The 19,809-nt window shown below is 39.6% G+C and overlaps 1 protein-coding gene and 1 long non-coding RNA gene across 2 annotated transcripts in view; one reads left to right on the top strand and one right to left on the bottom strand.

The window, feature by feature from the left end:
* SUPV3L1 (Suv3 like RNA helicase) overlaps nucleotides 1-13,442 on the bottom strand; it is a 49,464-nt gene extending 36,022 nt beyond the window's left edge. Inside the window, exon 1 of the mRNA XM_037805116.1 lies at nucleotides 13,113-13,442. Coding sequence (XP_037661044.1) covers nucleotides 13,113-13,386 — 274 coding nt within the window. The 5' untranslated portion in view covers nucleotides 13,387-13,442. The remainder of the gene's footprint in view (nucleotides 1-13,112) is intronic.
* A 324-nt stretch (nucleotides 13,443-13,766) lies between these two features.
* Nucleotides 13,767-19,809, top strand: part of LOC119510348 — a 31,511-nt gene continuing 25,468 nt past the window's right edge. The window contains exon 1 of the long non-coding RNA XR_005211884.1: nucleotides 13,767-13,900. This is a non-coding gene — a long non-coding RNA (uncharacterized LOC119510348). The remainder of the gene's footprint in view (nucleotides 13,901-19,809) is intronic.

The raw sequence follows: 19,809 nt of genomic DNA, 5'->3' as shown, positions 1-19,809 counted from the left end.
GCTCATACTAAGCAACCACTCTCCATTCTTAAGCCTCGTCCTATATCTTGGTACCTTATATTTCATGTCTATGAGTTTACATATTATAATTAGTTCCTGTCAGTGAGACCCTGCAATAATTGTCCTAATGTGTCTGGCTTATTTCACTCAGTATATTGCCCTCGAGGTTTTGTCATCAACCCATTTTTTTTTAATATGGTTTTGTTCACTCACCATACATTCCATCCCAAGTAAATAATTGATGGTTTTCTGCATGGTCATACATTTATGTGTTCACCACCTTCACCATTATCTATGTAAGAGCATCTACATTTCTTCCACAAGGCAGGAGGGAGAGTCAAAGAAGGTAGAGAGGCAAAAGAAAGAGGAAAAAAAAAGACAGCTAGGAAGCAACAAAAAGAAAAATAACCTTAAATCAAAGTAGAATAAAGAATCAGACAATACCACCAATGTCAAGTGTCTAACATGCCTCCCCTATCTCCCCCTCTTATCTGCATTCACCTTGGTATATCACCTTTGTTACATTAAAGGAAGCATAATACAATGATTCTATTAGTTACAGTCTCTAGTTTATGCTGATTGCATCCCTCCCCCAGTGCCTCCCCATTTTTAACACCTTGCAAGGTAGACATTTGCTTGTTCTCCCTTATAAAAGAACATATTTGTACATTTTATCACAATTGTTGAATACTCTAGATTTCACCAAGTTACACAGTCCCAGTCTTTATTTTTCCTCCTTTCTTGTGGTGTCTCACATGCTCCCCAGCTTACTCTCTCAACCATATTCATAGTTACCTTTGTTCAGTGTACTTACATTGTTGTGCTACCATCTCCCCAAATTGTGTTCCAAACCACGCACTCCTGTCTTCTATCACCCTGTAGTGCTCTCTTTAGTATTTCCTGTAGGACAGGTGTCTTGTTCACAAAGTCTCTCATTGTCTGTTTGCCAGAAAATATTTTGAGCTCTCCCTCATATTCGAAGGACAGCTTTGCTGGATACAGGATTCTTGGTTGGTGGTTTTTCTCTTTCAGTATCTTAAATATATCACACCATTTCCTTCTTGCCTCCATGGTTTCTGCTGAGAGATCCGCACATAGTCTTATGAAGCTTCCTTTGTATGTAATGGATTGCTTTTCTCTTGCTGCTTTCATGATTCTCTCTTTGTCTTTGACATTTGATAATCTGATTATTAAGTGTCTTGGCGTAGGTCTATTCATATCTCTTCTGTTTGGAGTACGCTGCGCTTTTTGGATCTGTAATTTTATGTCTTTCATAAGAGATGGGAAATTGTCATTAATTATTTCCTCTATTATTGCTTCTGCCCCCTTTCCCTTCTCTTCTCCTTCTGGGACACCAATGATACGCACATTATCGTACTTTGTTTCATCCTTGAGTTTCCGGAGACGTTGCTCATATTTTTTCATTCTTTTCTCCATCTGCTCCTTTGTGTGTAGGCTTTCAGGTGTTTCGTTCTCCAGTTCCTGAGTGTCTTCTTCTGCCTCTTGAGATCTGCTGTTGTATGTTTCCATTGTGTCTTTCATCTCTTGTGTTGTGCCTTTCATTTCCATAGATTCTACTAGTTGTTTTTTTGAACTTTTGATTTCTGCCGTATACATGCCCAGTGCTTCCTTTACAGCCTCTATCTCTTTTGCAATATCTTCTCTAAACTTTTTGATTTGATTTAGCATTAGTTGTTTAAATTCCTGTATCTCAGTTGAAGTGTATGTTTGTTCCTTTGACTGGGCCATAACTTTGTTTTTCTTAGTGTAGGTTGTAATTTTCTGTTGTCTAGGCATGGTTTCCTTCCTTGGTTATCCAAATCAGGTTTTCCCAGACCAGAACAGGCGCAGGTCCCAGAGGGAAGAAATATTCAGTATCTGGTTTCCCTGCCGGTGTGTCTTAGAAAATTGCTCCACCCTTTGATGCCTTGGGTCACTGTGCTTTTCTGCCCAGCAGGTGACGCCTGTTAGCCTATAATTCTTGACTGGTGTGAGGAGGTATGGCCGTGTTCCCCCAGGCTCTGGGGTCTGGTTCTGAATGGAAAGGGCCCCACCCCTTTCCTTCTAGAGAAGATAGAGCCCCCAGGTGGAGGTCATTAGCATTTCAATGGTCTCTCTCTCTCTCTCTGCTTGTGCTGTCTCCACCCTTCCTAGAATCACAGCCCTGGAAACTGAATATGACTGGGGCTTTCTCCACTGAGCCGAAAAAGAAACAGATAGTCCCCTTCAGACCCAGTCCAAGGCAACCCTCTGGCTCTCCCAGGTCAGTCGTCACCCAAAGCCTCTGTCTGTTTTTTGGGGATTCGTACCTGTAGTGAGCAGTTCACACTCGCTACTTAAAACCCCAGTTGGAGCTCAGCTGAGCTATACTTGCTTGCTGAGCGAGAGCTTGCTCGGGCTATGGGGGAGGGGTCTCACGACTTGGATCCGCAGGTTTTACTTACAGATTTTATGCTGTGTTCTCGGGCATTCCTCCCAATTCAGGTTGGTGTATGATGGGTGGACGGTCTTGTTTGTCCCCCTGCAGTTATTCTGGATTATTTACTAGTTGTTTCTGGTTTTTTGTAGTTGTTCCAGGGGGACTACTTAGCTTCCACGCCTTTCTATGCCGCCATCTTGCCCCGCCTCCCAGAAGTATCTTTAGAGTTCATATTTCCACAAATAGTCTCTTCAAAGCAATTTAGGCCTTTTCTATCAAGCTCCTCACAATTCTTCCAGAACCTTCCCCTTGTCCATTTAAAAAGCCGTTCCAACAAGTTTGGTATTTGCAAACTCAGCAGCATTCTACTCCTCTGATACCAGAATCTGTTCCAGTTTGTTAATGCTTCACCAAAGAAAGGCCAATGGCATCCGGAAAACCTCTGTTAGCTGGAAAGGCATCTGCTGATCCTGGGTTCTATTCCAGCTCCTCTCTCAGCTCCTGTGCATTCTTCAGAATGTTGCTCTTGGGGCATTCTGTCCTCTCTTAGCTTCTCCAGAGCAAACACTGGGCTAGTATCCCAAAGTTTCAGCAAAAGTCTGCTTTCAGTGGCCATCTCCAAAATTTCTCTCTCAGTTGCTCTCCAAAATGTCACTCACAGCTGCTCTGAGCTGCTTCTGTTGTGGGCTCTTTTTATAAGACCCCAGTAATTAAATCAAGACCCACCCTGGATGGGCAGGGTCCATATCTCCATGAAAATAATTCAATCAAACATTTCACTCACAGCTGGGTAAGTCACATCTCCATGGAAACACTCAATCAAAGGATTCCAACCTAATCAACACTAATACATCTTCTCCCACAAGATTTCATAAAAGAACATGGCATTTTGGAGGCCATAATACATCCAAACAGCACAGAAAGGAAGTAAAATTGTCATTATGTGCAGATGATATGGTATTATATTTGAAAAACCTCAAGAAACTGACAACAGCTACTTTAGTTAATAAACAAATTCAGCAAAGTGGTGGGATAAAAGATTAATTCACATAAACTCAAACTCATCTACTCATCTACAAATTCAATGCAATTCCAACCAAAATTCCAACAACCTACTTTGAAGACTTGGAAAAGCTAGTTATTCCATTTCTTTAAAGGGAAAGATGCCTAGAATTGCTAAAAACATTCTAAAAAATAAAAACAAAGTGGGAGGACACAAACCTAAATAATTGTTAACGTGATATACTTATAAGGTATTACACTGTTGCAGACGGTTAACAGCAGAGTGGTATGGAAAAACTACCCATTATGTATTAAAGACTATATTTAATAGGAATATCTTACCAACTCTACACTAATACTAGGGATGAATAATTAGCAGCTGATAAGAGCTCTGGAAAGTATTATGTTATGATAATTGTTTAAAGTTGAGAGTGATGATGATGGTACAACTAAGTGAAGATAATTTAAGAAACTGACTATTTATCCTGGGATAGAACACATGTTAAGTGAAGTTAGGAACCTACTACTTAATAAATCAAGCCCTCAACTTGAAGCTTGCTCTTGTGAAACTCAGGGCTGTAAATGGGAGGCTGAGCCCTCCTATAATTATGCCTAATAGGAACCTCCAGGGAACCACTTTTGTTGCTCAGATATGGCCTTTCTCTCTCTAAGCCCAACTCAGCAAATAAATTCATTAACCTCTCCCCCATGAGGGACATGACTCCCAGGGGAATGAATCTCCCTGGTGATCACAGACATGACACCCAGGAATGAGCCTGGTCCTGGCAGTAATGGATTGAAAATGCCTACCTGACCAAAAGGGGGGGAAAAGAAAGGTAACAAGCTGAGGTCACAGTGGCTGAGAGATCTCAAATAGAGTCAAGACGCTATCCTGGAGGTTTCTCTTATGCAACCTCCAGCTACACATCCTAAATGGCCACAGCATGCCATGCCCTTACCAAAAGTAGTCCCTGAATACCTAGGTCCCTACCTGAGAGTCTATAAACGATTCACTAAGTTTTATGTCTCAGAAACTTAAATCCACCAGAGTGTTCCTATACCAAACAAGTGCTAAAACCCAGGGGCAACAGCCTCTTTAAGATCAACTATCAGATGCAGCCCTCCTCCCCATACTGTTGACACCCCCTTTCAATATGAACAAGTTAGGGAGCTCACTGCCTAGACACCCCTGAAGATAGAGAAAGAGATTAAGTGAGAGGACAGGGTAGCAACAAACAAGATAAGATTTAACAAAGGTCTATGAATACTGAAACTTTATATAATTATATATATATTTTTCAGATGCAGGGGTGTTGGAATGGCTGGAAGGAGGTAAATGACATGGTAGAACTGTAGCCTATAGCATCCTTGGGGATTTGCTCTATAGCTGCTTGCTGAATTGTGCCTTGAAGATCTTCACCTTTCTGTATATAGCTTGTATTGCATAATAGGGAAGGGACTGAGAGGTGAAACTGTAATCCATAATAATTTTTAAAATTACCTATATGACTGCTTGTTGAGCTGTACATTGAGAGTTAACACCTTTCTGTATGCAGGTTATATTTTACAATAATGGAAATGGCTTAAGTTGTAGAACTGTGTGACCCATGACATTCCTTGAAATTTGTTCTCCACTTGTGAAATTGTACTTTGAAAGTTATCACTGTTACATATATATGTTAAAGTTCACAATAAAAAAAAAAGTATATGGAAACATAGTTTTGTTGTTCACAAAAATTAGGCTTTAACTTTTCATTGTCCTTAACAGAATGACCTGAATTTTGTTCATAATTACTTCTCACTAAAATTATCAAATTATTAAAGGTAAAGACTCTGGATTTCAACCATAGTAGAAATTAGTTAGTCATGTTATCTCTTAACCAGGTACTAGTTTTCTTCCTGTTGCCTTTAATAGGAATCCCAGCATAATATGGCTATGCCAGGATTGATCTATATTTGCTAAAATTAATGGGGCCAGAATGCGTTTTGGATCCAAAGGGAGTTCCTGTCTTTACTTAACATGAGACACTATTACCAAAGGTTGCTGGTTAGACCAAACTGGCAATTATTTATAAACCACATAAGTGTGATATATTTTTCTGTGTTAGATGCAAAAGCATGACTTTGTTCTTGAATCACCACAGAGATTCCCAGGGAAGCTGCCTTGTATTGCATACTCCTTATTGGCAATAAAGCGTGTTCTTTCATTGTTAAAAATAAACAAACTTAACTCTGAGCCACTATAAACTCTGAGTCAATTACAATGTGCTTTAAATGATGACATCTTCTTCTGAAGACAAAATGTTCCAGACAGTCCAATAGGATAGTCTCTCTTCTAAAATGTAAATGTTTCTCATGTGAGTCTTCATTCAAAAATAATTATCTACTTTACTCACTCCACTTATGGCCTAAGAAGGAAGCATGTCACTATTACTGCAGGCTTTTGACTTCTTCTCTTATGATTTATCCATTTTGTTAAAATGTTTTCTCACTTGTCTTGCTGTGGTCAACAGTAACTGAAGGCCCAGACACAATATGTCAATAACAATCTAATTCCAATACCAGAACAAGAAAGGTTAACTCCATAGCAGAAACACGGGTGGGGAAAAGTGATCAGAATAGATTAGAAAATTGCCAGGATCCAAAAAAGAAAGGCAGAAGAGCCATACCAGACCAGAATCAATCCTCAAGGGACTGTATCAAAGGGCACCAAATAATGACACTTAGTCCTACCCCTTTAATATTACAACTAGTACTACTGCCTTTGCCTTTGATTATGAAGATGTACTGGAATATTACCCTAAGTAGCAGTAAGGAACTCGTACTAAACCTTTCATGTCATCACAAAGGGAATTATGAACTGTGGTACAAGAGTTCCTAATGCTGTCACTACTGCATCAGACAGCTGTGCGTCAGGCTAAATGCTTTTGGCTTGTCTGCATCTCTCTCAGGTGATGTGTGTGACAGCAGCTTTAAGACTGAGGAGCCTCAGCTATTCCCTACATCCCCAAATGAGTTTGTGCTTGATACACCCACATCAAATCACACTGACTGGTTGAGACTTTGCTCTTGCATAAGGTTCCTCTTGAAACCAACAGCATGACACTCATCCAGGCAGCTAGACAGGCTGAAAAGTAATTTCTGGTCAGAAAACTGTTGCCGAATAGTCTGTGCAGGAACTGACACCATAATCTTCACCCCCTTACTACTGCATACTAATTCTGCCCTTCCTAAATGGTATGCCAGAATATGTCAGGCCTGGCATCCTGACAAGCAAGCTTCTCCACATCTCTGACTTCACTTCACCCCACTAACAACAGGGAGTGACATTAACCCCCTTGCCACAACCCTACCAATCCAAATCCCAATTTGCATCCATCCGTCTACCAGGATGAGAAAACTATCACAACTTGCCTCAATTAACCTGAGACATTCTCTAGGAGTCACAACTGCTAAAAAAAATCCACCCATGATTATTGCTTGTTACTACCACCTCTTGTAAACATGCTAGTGAGAAATTAAAAATCAGAATGAAAACATGCTCTGGATAAACAAGTGTCACCTGTGGATGGCCAGTGCTGACCTGGCTGATTGAACGCCTGGGTGCTACCTTCCTCCTTCACTGTTTCACCTGAAACCACCCAAAGCTTCCAACTTAGTCAACTTTCCCAGAAAGAGGAGGGCCACTCTTTCATCAATGCTGGAACTTTCAAACACTTACAAATTCTTAACAGTGCCCTAAAGGCTTAAAACAGTGCTCTAGTAGAGCCAACTGATTATGAGTAGAAATAAACCTAAAATTTTATATCAGCTATTAACAACCTAAAGAAAGTCTTAGAAAAAAAGTTCCTTGCTTGTACAAAAACTTAAAAAAAGAACATATACCTTTTTGTTAAATCCTCACATCAACCTATTAAATAGGTAGGGCAGATTATCTGAGTTCCTAGGGGGATCGTTTTTCCAGTTTCCACACATCACAGACTCTACTGACAACCCAGCAACTTTGTATTCCATTTTTCAAAGTACCTTGCTAAACATGGAATGATGATTTTCACTACAATCCAGTGAGGTTGGCAGGGAAACTGTTATTCCCATTTTATCAATTAGGAAGTGGAGAAAAGGTAAATGAACTGCAAATTCACCTAAGTGCTCTGCAACTATCATAAATATGCACCGTCTTTCTATTGATATTTCATCTACATCCATGAGGTTAAATACGTTACAATTAACTAGAAAGAAACAATATATATTTACATATATATAGCATCTGTTGCATGTCTAGAAGTATTTGTTAAACACTTGAGAAATGTATCAGACTGGGGACACAGCAGTGAACAAGACTCTTATGGCTATGTCCTCCTGGAATCTGGCGTATGACTACATTTATCTGTTATGCAATGACAAGTGGGAAGAGTGGTACTTGCAGGGAAAACAGAGGATGCTAAGAGAGCTTGGAAACTTTAACCTGCTCTCCTAGTCAGAAAGCAACATTTAAGCTACTTTTACAAACAGGGAGAAGTCAGCTAGATTAAAAACAAAGGGGTCTTCACACCTACAGAATGGCCGCTATTAAACAAACAGGAAACTACAAGTGTTGGAGAGGATGTGGAGAAATAGGAACACTTATTCACTGCTGGTGGGAATGTAAAATGGTGCAGTCACTGGACTGCGGTTTGGTGGTTCCTCAGAAAGCTAAGTATATAGTTTATGACCTGACAATCCTGCTATTCTGTATATACACAGAAGATCTGAAAACAGGGACGTGAACACACTTGCATGCTGATGTTGATAGCAACTTTATTCACAATTGCCAAAAGATGGAAACAACCCAAGTGTCTATTAAACAATTAATGTTGATTTAAAGAAGACTTATAACCCAATACTGCAAGATTTCAGGCAAGGTCAGTTATTACAAAAGATAAGCCCATTTAAATGTTGACCAGCAAGATTCTTTTGTTACGTGTCCAAATAGGATGACTGTAACCCAAACATAGAGGTCGCAATTCTGTCTAACTTGTAACATAGTGTATTAGTTAGGGTTGTCTAGGGAAACAGAACCAACAAGAGATATCTGTAAATATAAGATTTAAAAAAAAACAAAAAACAAACTATTAATGGATAAACAAAATGTGTTATATATACATACAACGGAATATTATTCAGCAGTAAGAATGAAATCCTGAAGCACATAACAACATGGATGAACCCTGAGCATGTTATGTTGAGTTAAGTAAGTCAGACACAAAAGGACAAATATTGCATGATCTCACTAATATGAACTAATTATAATATGCAAACTCATATACATAAGATATAGAATACAGGTGTGCTGGTTTAAAGCTGTTATGTACTCCAGAAAAGGCCATGTTCTTTTAAACCATTCCTGTGGATGCAGACCTATTGTGGGTGGGACCTTCTGGTTAGGTTATTTCAATTGAGATGTGACCCAGCCCATTCAAGGTGGGTATTAATCCTTTTACTGGAATCCTTTATGAGAGGATGCGAGATCTTTACAGACAGAGCTGTTGCCAAACGGGACTGGAGGAGACAGACAAGGAACAAACTGAAGGAAAAATTTCTTCAAAGACAGAGCCATGGAGGTTGAGGTCTGGAGTCAAGAGGTCTCGGGCTAGAAGAGCGGAGCAGCCCATACGCATGGAAAGGGTGAGTTTGCTCTGGAGGTCGAGGGCAGGCCTTCCGCCTCGATGCTCAGGAAATGAAAAAGCAGAGAGAGCTTAGAGAGAAAAGCCCTGGAGAAGCTAACAAAAGACCCACAGAGGCTCAGAGGGAGAGCCATTGAAGCCAGAAGCTGAAAGCAACAGAACCTGAAGAGAAGGACCAGCAGTCACTGGCCATGTGCCTTCCCATCTGACAAAGGTGTCCCAAAGGCTGGCAGACTTTCTTCAGAGAAGCTATCTTCCTACTGATGACTTAATTTGGACATTTTCATGGCCTTAGAACTGTAAATGTATAATCTAATAAATCCCCATTATAAAAGCGAACCCATTTCTGGTATCTTACATTTGGCAGCTTTTGCAAACCGAAACAACAGGTTACCAGGAGATAGAATGAGGCTAGAGAATGGGGCGTAGTTGCTTAATATGTGCAGAATTTTTAACTAGATTGAACTTAAATGTTTGGAAATCAATAGAGGTGATGGCAACACGTCATTGTGAATACACTTAACAGTGCTGTATTGTGTGTAAATGTGGTACAAAGGAGAAATTTAGAGTCGTGTATGTTACCAGAAAGAAAGCTAGAGGTTAAATCATGGAAATGTATAATACAGTGAATCTTGCAGTGGACAATGACTGTGATTAACAGTACAAACATATAAAAGTTTTTTTATGAACTAGATCAAATGTATGACACTATTACAATAGTGTTAGGGTTACGATAGTGTTACAATAGCATTACAATAGCATTAGTGACTCAGTTAATAACAGCGGTATATAGGGGAAAATGTACCTATTGCAAACTATGGACTAGAGTTCTAGAGTTAACAGGAAAATGTACCTACTGCAGGAAATAGGAAAATGTACCTATAGGAAAATGTACCTATTGCACACTATGGACTAGAGTTCTAGAGTTAACAGTAGTATATTAATATTTTTTAATCAACAGTAACAAAGGTACCACCTCAATACTAGGGATCAATAATGGGGGGTGGGGGTGGGGTATGGGATGTTTTGGGTTTTCTTTTTTTTTTTTACTGGTTTTTAGAGTAATGAAAATGTTCTAAAATCTATTGTGGTGGAGTTTGGTCCTGTGGTGACAAATGCACAAATAAGCGATGATACTGTGAGCTACCGATTATATACTTGGAATGGATTGTATGGTATGTGAATATATCACAATAAATTTTGTGAATTCTCATCTCGAAATGATCCCACGTCATAAAAAAAAAAAAAATGAAGGGGCCATTCTTTGAGGAAAATGCAGTCACTGAGACCCAGCTATAGCTTTTAAAGACATCAGAAATCCACTGGTGGAACCAGAGGTGGCATTTCAACACATTAGAATGACCCTAACCAGCTGCAATATGAAGTCTCTGGAGAAGGTGTGTTGACTCGATTAGAGGAGCAAAGGAAAAAACCTCAAAGCAAAGGGACCGGTTCAGATGCCTACCAAGACTCTGATAATCACTACAAAGAAAACTCCTAGTGCTGAAGACTTGGGATCATTTTCAGATGAGAATCCACAAGCAATTAATTGACTTGCACAGTCCTTCCAAGATTGTTAAGCAGATTACTTCTATCAGGATTGAGCCAGAAGTAGAGGCTGAAGTCATCTTTGCAGATACTTAAATCAACTAATTAATAAACTGATAATCAGTTGCTAGAAAAAGAGAAAGAAGGGGCCACAGTGTATTCTAGGCAGAGAAAATAGCATAAGCAAAAGGCCTGGAGCAAAAGCACACGTGGCACGTTTCATCAGTATGGATGAAGCATGGAAAGTGGCATGCAATGAGGCTGGAGAAGTAATTAGGCCAGATGAAGCAGCAGCAATGGGAAAAAAACCTACATAACTTTGCAAGGGAACATGATTAGATCTTTTAAAAAGAACATTCTGATTACATTTACAAGATGGATCGGAGAATCAAAGGTGTACAAGGAAACATCAGCAATAGAAGAAGCTATTGCAACAATCTAGTCCAAAGACAAAAGCTGATAACAGGCTAGGTTAATTGCAGTGGAGAAGGAGGGAGGTGAATGAATTCAATAAATATTTTTGAGATAGAATCAACAAGACTCATCAACTAGACTTTCTGATTGTTAGATATATTGTTAGATTTTTTTTAATTCAGTTTTATTGAGAGATATTCACTTATCATACAATCATCCATGGTATACAATCAACTGTTCACAGTACCATCATATAGTTGTGCATTCATCACCCCAATCTATTTGAACATTTTCCCTATACCATAAAAAGTAAAAATAAGAATAAAAAATAAAAGTATAAAAGAACACCCAAATCATCCCCACCACCCTATTTTTCATTTAGTTTTTGTTGAGGGGAGAAGATAAGTTGTCTTGGACACGCTGAGATAAGGTGCATATGAGAAATCTAAATGGGGATACCAGGTAGGCAGCTAGATATACATCCAGGGTGAATGAGAAAGGTCCAGGTTAGAGAGAAATATAAGACAATTGACAAACAAATGTTAATTAACTTCAGGGGAGAAAGAAAACACCCTTGGGAGAGACTGTAGAATAACCACTGTCCTCTACTGCCCTCCTTGCAATGCTTAAAAGATCATTCTAGATCATTCCAGTAAGTTCAACATCTGGACCAAAGCCAGCTAAGGGAGATGAAAAATACCCAGCACACACTGACTCTATGGGGTGTCTAAAGATTCTCCACCAGAAGAAAACCTGGTGCTGACAACCCAATGTCATCATTCTGTCTCCTTACTGGGAGCATCAATGACTGGTCCATCTCAGATGTTAGGACTGAGTAGAACAGTAAAGAATTTACTGGTAAATTGGAATAGCAGGACAAAATAAGGAGTTACCTATACTTCAACACAATAAATAAGGCAAATTATTTCATGCAATTACCATGTGCCTTAAAATAATAAAAGATAATTGCATTATTAAAATAATACAGACCCAAACTCCAAGTAAAGTGAAAGGCCTTAACACTGGTTTGGAAGAATAAGTCAAAGAATAACATTGTGAGTTCCATTATGTTTTTAGTCTAAGTACTGTACCTCTGCTCTGAAATACAAAATTTGATCGATGGCATGGTGTAATCTATACTTTAAAATTACAACAGGAGGCACTGATGTTCCTTGTTAAAGTGAACTGCCTGAAAACAATTCCTAGATAAATAGTGTCCCACAGAGCTAAAGCTTTGCTTTCTCAGCCTCCCAGAACACTTCATCTGGTCAAGATGACTCCCTCTTCTCTCTAATCAACCAAAAACTAAAGAAGTACAGCCATACAATCTGAAACTGCACAGGCCCCTTTGCAAACCTCTCCCTCCTCCTTACATCTGTCCAACATGAGTTTTAGGGCTAAAACCCAGTGCCACTTGCTGCTGATGCTAAGCTTTTCCTTTCTCCCTGGAGCCCCGGATGATTAAGGTACCTACCATCTTATTGTGTTTTACCTCATGTTACAGGTGGTTATCCACATACCCCCCCCCCACAAGACCATAAGTTCCTTGAGAAAAGAAGATCTGAATCTGAGTCGGGTTCCTCTTGGCAACTAACACAATGGCTCGTCTACGCCGGCACTCAGTCAATAACAAATAACCCTGAAAAAAGTCCTCTAGCTTTAAACACACACACACTCACACACACACACACCCTTACCTTCTCCGAGGCAAGCGTTCTGAGAAGCGGTGGAGGAACAAAGAAGAATGCTAGAGACAGCAGCTGTCTACCTAACGACTCAAAAAAATTTGAACCGTCCTAACACAAAACAGTTTAAACCATTCAAAAGAGAACAGCGAAACAGAAAAGGCCACTTCTAGGGCGGGAATTGAGGACTGAATCAGGCACAACTCCAAGGTTTAGCGGCTCACAAGCCAGCAAGGACGCAGACACTAAAACACGATGACGACGTTCCAGGGGGTCTCCGGTCACCAAGGGAAGAGAATGTGGCTTCCTCTCAGTCGCGCCTCCGCCCGGCAGACACCCTTCCCCCCGCCCCCGTCGCCTTCGACTAGTTCCTGTACTCACTCTTGTCCAAAGGCCGGGTTAGCTCAGCCCCGACGTCGCCATCCGCGCTAGGTCCTTGAGGTTTCACAGTTAGCGGCACGAACAAGGACGTGTTCGGGGCTTTGGAGCCACCCGAGGCAGAGGACGAAGCGGCAGCAAGGGCAGGAACGCGCCCCGGAACCCCAGGAAAGGGCCCAATATGGGCGCGAAAGGCAGAGCAGACGGCTGCCAGGTGCCCAGCCTGGCGCCCTGTCGGGAGCCGAGCCCACCACAGGGCACACCGGGGGAAGGACATTGAGGCCACAAGGCTTAAAGTAGCCGGGAGCTACCCCCCGACAAGACACTGGACAATGACGCACACCGCCAGTGCCTGCTGTCGGGAAAGACCCAGACCAAGCCGGGAAGCTGCCCAGAGAAATGCCTGATCAATAAGGAAAAAATAGTGCCGTATGATTGTTCTTAAAGGGAAGGGAAAGCTTGGAGGTGAAAATCAGGAAGATAGATATTTTTCTCTCTCTCTTCTTCATTGGAGATTGGGACCAGCCAGCTTCTATACAGGAGAGGAAATAATCAGGCATACTAGGGAATGGCTCAGATGGGAGTAGGGGGACCTGCGAGGTGTGTCACGTGACGCAAACTGAGCCGCTAGATAAGCGCGAGTCCAGAAGCACGTGGGAGCGCGTCTAGTATAGCGAGTAGAAAAGCGACTTTATGTGTTGTGGGGCACGAGCGTGGCTTGCAAGCTCGGACGCTAAGGAGCATTTCCTCAATGGTTTCTTGGATTAACTTTCGCTTCCTAATAGAATAAGGTAGGAGAACATAACTTGATCTGCCCGTCAGGATAGCTAAGGAATTTTGTTCTACAAGTTCTTAGGTGAAACACCTTGTATGACACATGTGTGAGTACTTGTACTTCAATATGAATAGTTTATGTCCGTCATTCCAGAAGCTAATATTTCACCACCGCATCGCAAAAACTGTACGTTGCACCCAACCAAAGTTTAGTTTCATTTCCATTAGTGGGATGCTGTTGTTGTAAGATGCTAAATTCAAAATATGCTGTTAGGTTTTTTACATCTCCCATTTTACTTAAAACATTGATTCTAGCAACTTGAGGGAACTTGTTACGTAATATCGTGTTTCAATTAGGATTCCAATAACAATTTGCTAGTTGCTTATGACTTAGAATACTTTCTGAACTTCAGGGTTAGGGATAGACGGTTTCTTGCCTTCAAAAAACAGTACATGTTCATTAAATAATGCGATACTTGTTATTTACTATAATAGGCTGATGGAAGTTCAGGGTCAAGAGCAATTTTAGAACCATAAGGAAATTTTTTACAGACTTAAAAACAGTAAAACAAGACAAATAAGAGAGCGAAGTGGTGAGAAAATTCTAGTTAGAGGAAACACGATGTAAGGGAGGCTTAACGCTGGAAAAAAAACAGAAAAATTCTAATATCCAGAATAAAGTAGGCGTCCTTCTGTTGTTGAAATTTTTGAGCAGAAGATAATCCTTGGTTTAGAAAGTGCCCGGGATGGACAGGAGCAAACCAAAAGCACCACAAAGGAGGAAAACCAATTATAACAATTGCAATATATGGTGGATTAGTATGAATTACTTACAGACTGTGTACCTGGAATGGGGAGAATTCTAGATAATTTAGTGATGGTGCAGATACTGTAGAAAATAACGTTAAACAAAGATGTTTCATCAGATTTGGAAACTGGATGTGAATGAGAAATAAACTATCATTTCAATATGCAATTGAGGCAATGATACTAAACAAAAATGGGGGGGGGGGGGGGTTTCTACCTGATCTGCGTAACAGCCAATCTGTAACACCTGGGTTTCCATGAGAGCAAAAGTTTATTGCTAAGCTGCAAGCAGGAGATCTGATGGCCTCTTGGCCTGCAAGTCTGTCTCCCCTAGTCTAAGTAGCTTGGATTTTTTATGGATTCAAACAAAAGGAGCTGGAGTTCTTAACCATTACAGTAACAAGTACAAGCAACTACAATTTACAAATATAAAGGGGTGGAGCTAGGCTAAAGCTAACTAACCATGACAATAATGAGTCAGTGGTTAGTTCTGGGCTCACTCAAGTTCCTTCATTAACTTTAGGGGGTTGTCTTTGTGATTATAATACTCTGAAGCTGTAAAACAGAATAAGAGGTTACATGGCAGGGCCAATCATGAGCTTTTTCCAATTTCCAATTCTGTGGGTTTCAGTAATTTCAGTTATTTCCTTTTGGCTGTTCTACAATATGCTAGAAAGAAAAAGGCATCCATGTAATGATTCGGTGATCATAATTATTTGTTAAATCTTAATTTCTCGGTTACAGCAAGTGTTATGTTACTTCTCTTAAACTGTTATTTAATATGCTTGACAACTGCTTGCAGATATTGTCACCAGGTTTACAGATGGGTTCAGTGCAGTTAAGTAACTTGCCCCAATGTTACGTATTAAGTGGTGGAGTCAAATACAAATGTAAAGCCCTCTGCTTCTTAAAAGCAAATGTTCTTTCTACCACAACATGCTAACATTAGCAGTAGTAGTTCACAGGGGGTCTCACATATAATCGCTTGGGCTTTTTGGGTAGGAATAGTACACTAACTTTGGGATCAGACTCAACAGTTGTTAATACTCTTATGGTTATTGTCAACCCTAGAATAATTTTTCAATCAAAAAAAAATTCTCAAACTGACCTTAACTGTAACTTTGTTTGCACCTCTTTGCCGGTATAAAGTACAGTCTGAATTTTATGGTACTACATGTAAGTTTTCCTCTTCAGCCATTCATGTAGAATTCTACTATAAACACTGAAATGGGAAACTTCAACATAAAATTTTTGCTTTTACAAAATACCTGTCATTCCCTTTTGGGGAGTATCTATGGTAATAACTGTAATCAGCTTATAGCACATATTGAAACCTCCATAAATATTTTGTGTCTTGAATAAATGAATGCCACAACCACGTAACTAGTATCCTTGCCTTCTCTAGCCTCCCTGTATACTTTGCATAAGCATCATATTGATCTTTTTCTTTTTATAATGAATAGTTATTTTTTTGTGACCAGATAACATTTTTTTATTGTAGAATATAACATACATACATAAAAGTGACAGCTTTCCAAGTGCAATTTAACAAGTAGTTAGAGAGCAAATTCCAAATAATATTATAAGTTACAATTCCAGTTTCAGTTATTTCCTTATTATGATATATAACATACATACAAAAAGGTAATATCTTTCAAAGTATGATTTAACAAGTAGATACATAGGAAATTTCCAAAGTTATTGAGTTGTACCATAGTTTCAGTTTTTTCCTTATTGTAAAATATAACATATATACAAAAAGGTATAGCTTTCAACTTGCCATTTAATAAGTAGCTATAGAAAAAATTTCAAAGGATGGTGTGGGTTATAGCTCCACCATTTCAGTTCTTTCTTTCTAGCTATTCTAATACCGTAGCAACTAAGAAAAAGAAAATTACATGAATATTCAGTATTCATAATCCTTTGTTAAATTCCATCTTGTCTGTTGCTACCCCTTCCTCTAGTTCAATCACTTTCCCGATATTCAGGGATGTCTAGGCAGTAACTGCCCTAACCTGTTCATGTTGAAAAGGGGTGTCAACTTTATGAGTAAGGGGGACACATCTAGTTGATGTTCTTGAAGAGGCTATTGCCTCTGGATTTTGGGACTTAGCTGCCATAGGAGCACTCAGAAGGATTTAAGTTCCTGATGAATACACTTACTGAAACCTTTATAGAGTCTCAGATAGGGATCTGGGCACTCTTTAAGGTTTTTGGGACTACTGTTGACTTGGGCCTCTCTTTGGCATATCTAGGTGAGGCTTGCATAAGAGTAACCTCCAGGACAACCTCCTGACTATCTGAATTCTCTTAGTCACTAAAACCTTATTTTGCTGCCTTTCTTTTCCCCCTTTTGGTCAAAAAGCATTCTCAATCCCTCGATGCCAGGGACAGACTCATTCCTGGAATCCATGTCCCACTTCACCAGGAAACCTCATTCATCATGGGTCCTATCCCATGTTTGGGAGGGGGAGGGTGATGAATTTATTTGCAGAGTTAGGCTTGGAAAGAGAAAGTCCACATCTGAACAACAAAAGAGGTTCTCTGGAGGTGACTCCTAGGCATAATTACAGGTGAGCCTAGCCTCCTCTCTACAGCCATTAGTTTCACCCAAGCAAGCCTCAGTATCAAGGGCTTGGCTTATAAAGTAGGGGGTTCCTAAGTTGACATAGCATATGTTATATCCACGATAATCCATCCATATCTTACACTATCATCCCTTAGTTGTACAATCCTTATCACTCTCCATTTTAAACAATTCTCATGACCCAAAACATCTCTTAGCTCTTGTCAGCCCTTAGTTATTTGTCCCTAGTATTTGTGTAATACTTCTATGGTATTCCTATTAATTATAGTCCCTAATATTCAATATGTAGATTTTTCCCATATACCCTTCTGTTGTCAACTCTCTGTGCTAGTGTCATACCTTAGAAGTATATTATGCAAGCCCCTGTCTATATTTGTGGTGGCGATCTGTGGGAAGCATGCCTTTAAACAACCCCTTGCATTCCCGTTTGGCTTCAATACAGCTTTGATACTCATAGTCCCATTAACAATCATCACCCCTATCCATTCCTATACCTTTGAATTCACCATCATTAACATATCTGACCATATTAGATTATCGTCCCCCCTCACTACCTACTGTCTATCACTAGGTTCCCAATTTTCTTATATTGTAAGACATTGATTTTACATTGTTCAGATAGTTCATAGAAGTGGTAACGTACAATACCTCTCCTTTTGTGTCTGAGCTATTTCGCTCAGAATTATTTCTTCAAGGTTCATCCATGTTGCATATGTTTCAGGACCTTGTTACTTCTTACTGCTGCATAGTATTCATTGTATGTGTATACCACATTTTGTTTATCCACTTGTCTGTTGAAGGACACTTGAATTGTTTCCATCTCTTGGCAATTGTGAACAAAGCTGCTAAAAACATCAGTGTACAAATGTCTTCGTGTCACTGCTTTCATGTGTTCTCAGTATATACCAAGAAGTGGAATTGCCGGATCATAGAGTAATTCAATATCTAGTTTTCTGAGAAACCATCAAACTGTCTTCCAGAGTGGCTGCACCATTATACAGTCCCATCAGCAGTGAATGAGTTTCAATTTCTCCACATCCTCTCCAGCATTTGTAGTTTCCCATTTGTTTGATGGCAGCCGTTCTTATTTGTGTGAGATGATATCTCATTGTTGTCTTGATTTGCATCTCTGTAATAGCTAGGGAAGATAAACATTTGTTCATGTGTTTTTTAGCCATTTGTATTTCCTCTTTGGAGAAATGTCTTTTTGTATCTTTTACCCCATCTATAATTGGGCTGTCTGTACTATTGTTGTTGAGTTGTAGGATTTCTTTATATATGCAAGATACCAGTCTTTTGTCAGATAAATGGTTTCCAAATATTTTTTCCCACTAAGTTGGCTGCCTTTTCACTTTTTTGACAAATTCCTTGGAGGTACAGAAGCTTTTAATTTTGAGGACTTTCCATTCATTTTTTCTTTCATTGCTTGTGCTCTGGGTGTAGGGTCTAAGAATTCACCTAATATAAGGTCTTGAAGATGATTCCCTACGTTATCTTCTAGGAGTTTTACGGTGCTGTCTCTTATGTTGAGATCTTTAATCCACTTTGAGTTACTTTTTGTGTAGGGTGTGAGGTAGGGGTCCTCTTTCATTCTTTTGGATATGGATATCCAGTTCTCCCAGCCCCATTTGTTGAAGAAACTGTTGTGTCCCAGATCAGTGGTTTTAGGGGCCTTATCAAAGATCAGTTGACTGTAGATCTTGGGATCTATCTCCGAATTCTCAATTCAATTCCATTGATTAATATGTCCATCTTTGTGCCAGTACCATGCTGTTTTGACTACTGTTGCTTTATAGTAAGCCTCAAAGTCAGTAAGTGTATAAGTCCTCCCACTTCGTTTTTCTTTTTTAGAATGTTTTTAGCGATTTGAAGCATCTTTCCCTTCTAAATAAATTTGATAACTAGCTTTTCCAAGTCTGCAAAGCAGGTTGTTGGAATTCTGATTAGAATTGCTTTGAATCTGTAGATGAGTTTGGGTAGAATTGACATCTTAAGACATTTAGCCTTCCTATCCATGAACATGGAATATTTTTCCATCTTTTCAGGTCCCCTTCTATTTCTTTTAATAAAGTTACGTAGTTTTCTATGTATAGGTCTTTGACATCTTTGGTTAAGTTTATTTCTAGGTACTTGATTTTTTTAGTTGCTATTGAGAATGGAATCTTTCTCTTGAGTGTCTCTTCAGTTAGGTCATTTTTAGTGTATAGGAACATTACTGACTTATGTGCATTAATTTTGTATCCCGCTACTTTGCTAAATTTATTAGCCCAGGCAGCTGTGTTGTTGATTTCTCAGGGTTTTCCAAATATAAGATCATAGCATCTGCAAATAATGAAGAGTTTTACTTCTTTCTTTCCAATTTGGATGCCTTTTATTTCTTTGTTTGGTCGGCTAACACTTCTAGACCAATGTTGAATAATAGTGGTGGCAGTGGGCATCCTTTTCTCATTCCCGATCTTAGAGGGAAGGCTTTCAGTCTCTTGCCATTGAGTACTATGCTGGCTGTGGGTTTTTCATATATTCCCTTTATAA

Source organism: Choloepus didactylus, chromosome 15 (genome assembly GCF_015220235.1).
Source record: "Choloepus didactylus isolate mChoDid1 chromosome 15, mChoDid1.pri, whole genome shotgun sequence".
NCBI lineage: Eukaryota > Metazoa > Chordata > Mammalia > Pilosa > Megalonychidae > Choloepus > Choloepus didactylus.
This window is presented reverse-complemented; position numbering and strand designations above follow the sequence as displayed.